Below are 8,724 nucleotides of genomic sequence, written 5' to 3'. Positions count from 1 at the left end.
CGGCTGGGGCGGCCCGGGCGCCGCCGTCCCCGGTGCCTGCCGGGAGCTGCAGTCCGGCGGCCATGGCGGAGGAGGGCGAGGGCAAGGCCGCGCTGGAGACGGTGAGGGCCGCCCGCCGGAGGGGACGCGGCGGGGCCGGCCCCGCTCTCCCCTGGCAGCCGGGGCCTCAGCGGCGGGGCCGCGGAGGGGGGTGTTGTGGTCGGGATAAATCGCGACATAGGGAAAAGGAGGCTGAGGGGAGACCTGATCGCTCTGCAGCTCCTGGCAGGAGGGGGCATCGGGCTCTGCTCCCAAGGAACAGCGATGGGACGAGAGGAAATGGGCTCAAGCTGCGCCAGGGGAGGTTTAGGTTGGATATTGGGAGAAATTTCTTCACGGAAAGAGTGGCCAAGCCCTGGAACAGGCTGCCCAGAGAGGTGGGGGAGTCCCCAGCCCTGGAGGGGCTCAAAAAACGGGCAGAGGTGGCACTGGGGACATGGTTTAGTGGGCATGGGGGTGTTGGGCTGATGGTTGGGCTGATGATCTCAGAGGGCCTTTCCAACCTTAGCGATTCCCAGTTTTTACTTTCATTAAAAATAATCCAGCCACCAAGGCAGGAAACATGAAATTATTCCTCTCCCCTTAACTGGTTTAGTGGTGGCCTTGGCAGTGTTAGGTTAATGGTTGGACTGGATGATCCTACAGGTCTTTTCCAACCTGAATGATTCCATGGATCTGCAGCAACAGGGATACAGCCAAGGGAAGGCTGGCTCTGCGAGTTGCCCTTGGCCGCATCCCCGGGCTGGTGCTTCCTCCCGGCAGCGGGAAGCAGCAAAGATCCCTTTGCAAAGCGGCCCCATGCTGCGGTACGGCCTTTCTTCTCGTATCCCAGCCTAAATCCTCCTCGGATGTCACCCCTCAGAGACCCGGCTGTCTTCGACCCGTAAACCTGCTTGGTTTCACCTGGTGTGGAGCGGCTGCGCTGTTGCGGTGTCTGTGAACAGCAGAGGGAGAAAGAAGCTGAGGAAAGGGAGAATTTTTTCTCCTGAAATAGGAGGGACAGACAAAGGGAACGTGCCTTTTAGCTGAATTTCTGGAAGTTTAGGTGTTTGAGATTGCCCCGTAGGGCACTGAAGCAGCTAGAGGTCGGGACTAAAGTTTTTTAAAATAGTTTGAGAAAGCATTAGTCCTAACAAGCCTTGCTTTTTAAAGCTGAACTGCCCAGCACTGCATGGCATCAGGCGGCGGGTGGCTTTGCCCGTCAGCCGCAGGCCCCGCAGCGTGCCTCGTCCCCTCTCGCACCCCTGTTTTGGGCGCTGAGCCCCACGGCAGGGCTTTGTGGAGCCTCTGTCCATCTTCTGCAGGCGGCGGAAGGCTCTAGATGGCACTGCACTTCAGGCTAACGGGCTCGCAGGCCCCCAGCGGGCAATCGCGCCAAGACGCGATGACGGGGAGAGCTGACGCAGGACCGTCGGGCACTCCATGCCCCGGTCTGTCTGTCTGTCTGTCAGTGGAAAACGCAGGGGGAACTGAGCACCGACCGGGGCAGCCATACAGGGGAAACAAGCGGGCTCTCTAAGTTGCCTGGTTTTAAAAGATGCCTTTGGGGGAGGCTTAATACAACAGTTTTCCATAGCCTCTCCATCTACAGCCCCTAAACTTTTCCTAATGGTGCAACAGAGCCTAGAATGTCTTAGCAATAGTCTGGCTTCTGCTAGTTACCTTTTGCACGCTCCGTAGAGCCGTATTCTTCTCCCCAGTTGTTCAGGCCACAGGCTGAAGGCCACGGTTGCACCAGGAAGCCCAATCCTAATCCTGCAAGCCTGAGGCGGTGAATGAAGTTGAGCTTTGAAGAGCCACAGTGACTAGAGAGGCCCTTGGCAACAAACCAGCCGATTCCTCCGTGAGGAGCGCGGTACCACGCAGAAAATGGGAGGAGAAAGCGATACCGGCTCATGAAGATCAGCAAAGAACTATATATTCTGACATAAAAGACAAGTTACATGTAAACTGCGGCGAGCGTAAGAAGTGAGTTATAGGCCTGTTCCCTGCCCACTTCACGTCTAGCTGATCCCATCTAGCTCAGCGCTGTGCTAATGTATCCGCCACGGCACTACCTAGGCACCAGATACAACATTAAATAATTCATCGTCATAAAATCACAGCCCCCCTAAGCAGGAGAGCTTCTGGATGATGCGAGACTGCAGCTCTTAAGCTCGCGTAGCCGGTAGAGGAGGAGGAGGAGGAGGGTGTCCGATGCGTGGGTGGCCAGGCCGCAGGGGCTGTATCCTGACCTTGCTGGGAGGGTGCGCCCCAGGTCGTTTTGGGGGGGATGCAGGCTTTTCCATCTCTGTTGTCTCTGAGGGGCTCAAGTGAACTTGATCAATCCTAAAGCTGCCTCGAAACCTCATCAGCTTTTCCTTCTGCCTCTACCATAACACAAGAACAAGGACAATTTGCTAAAGCGACTAGCAAATCGGTGCGTAACCAAAGAGGAAAAACTCCAGAGGAGCGTAATTCCCTACTCCAGGGCTTCAGGGCTTTTTTTACAAATTGGCTCATGGGAGGACAAGTTCTCTTGTGATGTATAGTTTGATACCTGGACACCTCTGAGGGGAGACTCAGAAACACCCTGAGAAATCTCAGCCTTCTGCCTCAGGGCACAGCCCCGATTGCTGCAGGGAGCAGGGAGGAGTCTGCCCTTCAGGGGAATGTGTCGGTTTTCCTCGGAAGCAGCGGACAGCATCTGTGCCAGAGGCCAGGTACCCGACTAGGGGGGCCAATGGCTTGATGAGAAGCAGCGAAGCTTATGGTCCTGCTGAGATCCAGAACTGCATCCGAGGACACTCTACAGGAAAGAGGAGAGAGAAATGGAGTCTCTGTGGAGCAGACAGGTTCAGCACAATGCGTTCCTTACAGCTGCGTGCAAGAGCCGCGCTCTGGCTTTCATCTGTGCTAAGGAGGCAGGGCCAGCTTAAATTCATTGGGTTGCTGCTCTGGGGCACTCGCTGCAGCTCCACAAGCTGGCCCAGCCACCATGCCAGCGATGCATCCGTCCCTTCCTTCCTATGCCCACATGTTCCTTCAGCTCTGGGAAGGGGTCTGAAGTCATTGCAAGGAAGGGGATCTGAAGCACTGCGTGTTAAACCCCCAGTTATCCTATTTTTCAAGTAATTTTTATGCAACATGTGTAACTGCTGTAAATATTTGCGCTCTCTCTGGAAAAGCATCTCTTTGTCCCCATGCGTGCAGAGCTACACCTGAGCTAAGGTGTAACTCCTGTCGTGTGACCAAGCTGCAGGAGCGTCACTGTCCCGATGACCAGAGCTGTACCTGGCTTGCGGTGGTGGTGGCACTTGGGATTTTGGCACCTGGGCACCCTTCTAACCCTGTGACTGGGTGCAGGGAGCAAACTCGGGGCCAAGCAACCTGTCCTGGCATCCGTCTGCCTCCGGAGTTAGTCTGCTCTTGTTTGAGCCTGTAGTCTTTGGAAAACACGAGCTCTTGAGTACAGCTGATGCTAATAATTTTAATAAATACTTCCTTGCAAAGCCCCACAGTAGGAGAGGCTGGGGCCAGCAGCAGCTACGTTTGGGAAGAGGGTGCTGGGTCTAGCAAGCGGGAGAGCAGGCAGGGCGTTTCATCCATGCCACTGGCTGCCCGAGTGACCCGTGGCAAGTCACGCACTGTCCTTCCACGCCAAGGGAAGGTGTTTTTGCCACTCACTGCCTTGTTTCAATCACTCAGCAAGCCTTACCGCTTTGGTTGTGGATTGTGCGATGCTCGGAGGCAAGGGAGACCCTATCAGTCCAACATCCCCGTTGCTGAGGTGATGTTGCTGCATCGTGCCTACCCTTCTGCAATAGCTGGTGCCTTGAGTTGTGCTGCAGGTCTGGGTGATCTCTTCCTCTGTGCGGAAATCAGTCTTGTGTTTTCCTTCTGAACTGCTGAGTCAATTCCCCGTACCTGCAGAAGGAGGAATGGGACTGCTGAGGAGGGTATTAATACCTGAGGGGAAATGTGAGGGGTTATAAAACCCCTGGAGCAGTTGGGGATTTGGCCGTGGGTGGGATGCGAAGAAATCAGCATTTGTCTTAATGCGGCTCCACACTTACCTTGAAACCTCTCTCTGCTGCCGGGAGAGGAAGCAGCTGGGGGCTGTCTGGGCACGTCAGGCTCCACGGTGGCTACGCTGAGCCTGGGGAAAGGTCAGAGGCTCGGCAGCCCTGTGACAGCTAAGCGATTAATGAGGTGACTTGGTGGTTTTGGAGGGGATCCCAAACCAGTCTTCTCAGGAAGCGTTAGCTGGTAAAGCTTTTTTGGGCACCCGAGCCAAAAGCAGCAGGAGGGTTAGGGGCTGGCTGCTGGCATTGCGGGGCTCGTTACGTGCGGGGCTCCCTAGGCTCATCCTAAGCATGTGAATTTGGGCTTACAGCTCCTCTTGTTTAGAGCTGGGATAAGATTTACCTGCTGACAGGCAGCATTCCTCCCTGGGAATTTTTTCACTGTCCCTCTCATTCCTGTCTAGCCACGGGCTGGTGGTGGGAGCTGGGATCACGCCAACCTGAACAGTCGCTCTCAGCTTCTTTCCACCACGGGTCCTGAGGCCACAGCTTTCTTTGGGCTCCTCTTCTCTCCTGTGAAGAGGAAAGATGCACAGGCACTTTGATAACCAGGGAGAGGTTTCTCTGAGGTCTGTAATTTTGCAACTTTCCCTCCGCTGCAAAGGTGCTCTTGGACATACTGCAGCACCTGAGACATGAGCACCAAGGTGGCCCAGCCAGACCTGCAGGTCCTCCCAGTTACTGTGCTGAAGCTGAGCACAATAGTTTGTTCTTCCCCCTAGGGCTGGTATTCATTACCTCAGAGAGCCTTACAACATCTCTCCTTTCCCCATTTGTGGCAGATCCAGGCGGATGGGACAGATGGGAACTGCGTCACGTTCGTGTTGCACGACGAGGACCACACGCTCGGCAACTCCCTCCGATATATGGTCATGAAGAAGTAAGTGGAGCCTCTGCGGTGCCTGGAGTCACTGAGGGTACCTCTGTCTCCTACTCTGGCCTTTTCCTTACTGATCTGCATCTCAGTCATTGCTGGAGCAAGGCAAATGATCAGAAACTACCCCATGCATGCCTGTTAGAGTCTTTATATCAGACACAGTGCCAAAGACTCCTTACCTACTACCTCTCTTCACAGGATTAACTTTTTCCTTGTGCTGTTAATGTCAGGACCCTGAGAGCACTTATAGGCCTTAATGGGCCTGACCAGCCACACCTGGGGCCTCCACCAACACCCTGCCCATGGGCCCAGGAGCCCCATTTAAGCTCAGCTCAGGGCTTTCAGTCCCTCCTGAGCTGTGTTGTAGGAGTATGGGTCTCCAGCTCAGCCTGTACTGGGCTGTAGGCTCTATTCTCCTGGATGCTGACCCACAGACTGGCTTCCTGACCTGCCATCAGCCCTTCCTCATCATTGTCCACCTGCTTGGTGACCCTGGCTGGTGTCCGACCCTCATTACCCTCACCTGGCATGACACTGGCCTGCAGATTGACTTCCTGGCCTGACCTTGGACCTGCTTCATCCCCACCTGATGATTTGGACCCTTGGCTGACCCTGGCTACCACCTCTGCACCCACCCTACTCCCTCGCTTGGGTGCTGTGGGACAGGGCTAGTTAGTGAGGCCTCTGCCCCCTTGGCTATCTTACTATTCATGGCTTCCAGCTTCCCATCTCTTAGGGAAGAGCCAGCCCTTGCTGCTCCTTGATGGTTAGTTATGGAGGAAATTTAATGCCTGACATGTGAAAGGCTTCCAAACGTCTTATTTGGCCCCAGGTAAAACAATACGCAACTCTGTGGAAGTACACGTGGTCAGGCAGTATCTACGTCTCCTTCTGGGACAAGCACTGTCAGAAAAGAGGGTAGGAACAGCCAGTATTAAGCAAATTGATCACCTTTCATGCTTGCATGGAGATGCAGGAATAGATGCTGGGAATTAATTATCCTGCTGCCCCCATCAAAATATACAAATAAGTTCCCTCTGGTTGCCTGATTTTATTGAGCGGGGCAGCGCTGAGGGTTTGTGAAGATCTCCTGGTAAGCCTCAGCAGAATTACAGCAGGAAGTTCAGTGCATCATCTCCAATGGCAGTTGCATTGCAAATGTCATGTGAATTCCTCTGATAAATCACCACGACAAGAGAAACAGCGGGCTTCTTGCGAAGGGCTGTTCTTTCTGCTGGGCGCACAAATGTTCTACCAACCGCCTCAGCTTACGAAGGCAGATCCCGTGCAGCCTGCAGACCATCGCAGTAAATCCTTGCGGTGCCCTAGACCACTCAGCCTCTTTTGCCCAGCAGAACTGCGACAGGTTTGCGTACGGTGAGGTTTCCAAGCATCCAGGACGCCCTGTTTGAACTCTGCAGGCCTGCCAGTGGACCGCTGGTGGTGCCAGGATGGTACCTACGATCGTGCCAGCCATGTCCTTCCCCTGCAGAGCTCCAGCTGCAGCTCAGAGACAGCTGGGGGCTTGTGAATAAGGTTACACAGGTAGTTTCCCTTCAGCATATCCCTCCCCCTCAGTCATTTTAGAAACATCCTGAGCCCCAGCAGGTCTGGGGTGGCCTGAGCCTCTGACTTCCCTGAGATTTGCTGTGGACTGGCCTGGGTTTCACTGCTCTCTTCTCCTCTCTCCTCTCCTGCAGCCCCGATGTGGAGTTCTGTGGCTACTGCATCACACACCCCTCTGAAAGCAAGATCAACTTCCGCATCCAGACCAGAGGTATGGCTGTGCACATTTTCTTTGGGTCTGGGGCCCTTTTTTTGTGTAATTCCCCCTGCTCATGTCAGGTTTCCACCATGAGTCATTTAAATACAGAAAAAAACCACTTTTCTCCCTCTTCTCAGCTAGCCACCTGCAACCGCTGTGCCCTGTTGCTCAGCCGGACGGGCCGCTCTGAGCCATTATGCTACAGCTCTTCTGTTTCCCAGCTGTAGGGCTGAGCCAGCTGAGGCCCGAGGAGCCCACAGCCGTGCCTGGTCCCAGGGATCTGGGTTGGCTGGCAGCAGGCACCGAACTGTAGTGCCGGGGTAGAGTAGGTCTGCTGCTCACTGTCACAGGTGATGGGTGCTCCATCTGCTCCTAAAGCAGCACGGGGGTTGGAAAGCAAAGCCAAAGTGCGCTGACATATATAGCTGCTGTGAGATAATTTGTTTCTGCTTCTCCTTCTCAGCTGTCTTGCAGCTTTGGTCATCAGGCTATGACCTGAAGCTCTTTTGAAAAGCCTCATCAGTCTGTGCTGTCTTTTCACTTGTCTCCCAAAGAGGACTTTGTTCCCTGGTGATAGATAGCACTGACAGCTCTGAGCCTCTTGCAGTCACTCACTCCTGCCAGCACACCAACCCCTTCAGCTCCGTCCGCTGCCCTTCATCCGGGCCCTGCAAGCTCCGCAGCTTTGTCCGCTGCCTAGAGGGACGGTGTTACTTCATTCCTTCCTCATGGGGCTGTTCCCTTGAGCATCAGATACGTAGAAGCCGCTTCCTGGAAGCAAGTATCTCGTTTGTGCTTGCTGACTCTTTGATTTCCTAAAAATAATTAGTGCTCAGGCTGTTTGCCTTGCCAAGGGAATCCCTTCCCCACGGGACTAAGTGCAGGGTAAGCGTCTGCTCTTCCCGCGCCACGGCCTGGACCACCGCCCCGAGCTCAGTGCTCCGGCTGCTGGTGGTGGGCTGGCAGGAGGGACACATGTGGGCACATAGCTGGTGCGAGAGCCTCTCCCTGTCACGGGGGCTGCCCTTGGGCACGGTGGTAACAGCCAGGCTGCCTCAGAGCGGCAAGGGAGGGGGCTACCAGCCCCTTTGGGAGCCACTTCCCGTTTCATTAACTCATCTTCTTTCCTGAAGGGGCCCTTCCTGCTGTTGAGCCGTTCCGGAAAGGGCTGAATGACCTGATGGGTGTTTGCCAACACGTGCTCAACACCTTTGAGGTGAGACTATTCCCAAAGAGCTCAGGGGCCTTTTCTATCTCTTGGTCTCAGAGGGTAGAGGAATGGGCTGAGAACTGTGTTATAGGCACTTTTGCCTTGAAAAACCTGATTATTTTTTTCAGACGTTCTCTGCCTGACCTGCGGCATGGCCTGGCTTCCTTTCCCTTGGAGTGACTGTAAAGCTCAGTCACTTCTGAAAGTACCTGGAGCTCTGTCAGAGCTTCTCAGGTCCCTCAGCCTTTCCAGGCACTGCACAGAGAAGTCACAGCACAGACCAGGGTGGTGGCACTGTGGTATCCGAGCCACTCATATATATGCTGTTAACATTTGTCCTTTGCTCTTGTTTGCAGAGGAGCATGAAGGAATACAGGGCCCAGAGGGAAGAAGAGATGCAGTAGCGTTTGGGGATGGCAGTCCCCATGGATGTGTGTAATGTCTGTGTGTTGAATTCCCTGTGTCAAGAGTTTTTGTTTGCTTGGCTTTTTTATGACCTGTATTTTCTATAATAATAAAGTTTATGAAGTTTGATGCTGCAGAGGTGATGCTGCGTTCAGCTCAACACGGGTATGGAAAATGACAGCTAGAAGGCAGCTCTTTCACTCTTCCATCTTACTTCTTTCCCAAGTGTTGTTGCTGGTTCCTGCCCAGGATTTTCAGATCACAGAGTTCGCAGGCAGTCTGGTGCACAGAATTAGTCTGCCCCAGAATCCACGGGGAGCAAAGTGGTTCAGTGCTGTGTAAAATCAAGCTTTTAGAGAGGCAA

The 8,724-nt window shown here is 54.2% G+C and overlaps 1 protein-coding gene across 1 annotated transcript; it reads left to right on the top strand.

The window, feature by feature from the left end:
• The first annotated feature begins 62 nt into the window (after nt 1–62).
• Nucleotides 63–8,485, top strand: LOC104034913 (DNA-directed RNA polymerases I and III subunit RPAC2). Its single transcript, XM_075720684.1, has 5 exons — nt 63–101; nt 4,886–4,983; nt 6,681–6,757; nt 7,879–7,961; nt 8,312–8,485. The coding sequence occupies exons 1-5, from the start codon at nt 63–65 to the stop codon at nt 8,357–8,359; spliced, it is 345 nt and encodes a 114-aa protein (XP_075576799.1). The 3' UTR covers nt 8,360–8,485.
• The last annotated feature ends 239 nt before the right edge of the window (nt 8,486–8,724 follow it).

Source organism: Pelecanus crispus, chromosome 13 (assembly GCF_030463565.1).
Source record: "Pelecanus crispus isolate bPelCri1 chromosome 13, bPelCri1.pri, whole genome shotgun sequence".
Taxonomy (NCBI): Eukaryota; Metazoa; Chordata; class Aves; order Pelecaniformes; family Pelecanidae; genus Pelecanus; species Pelecanus crispus.
Note: the sequence above shows the minus strand (reverse complement) of the source record. Positions and strands in the feature narration are given on the sequence as shown.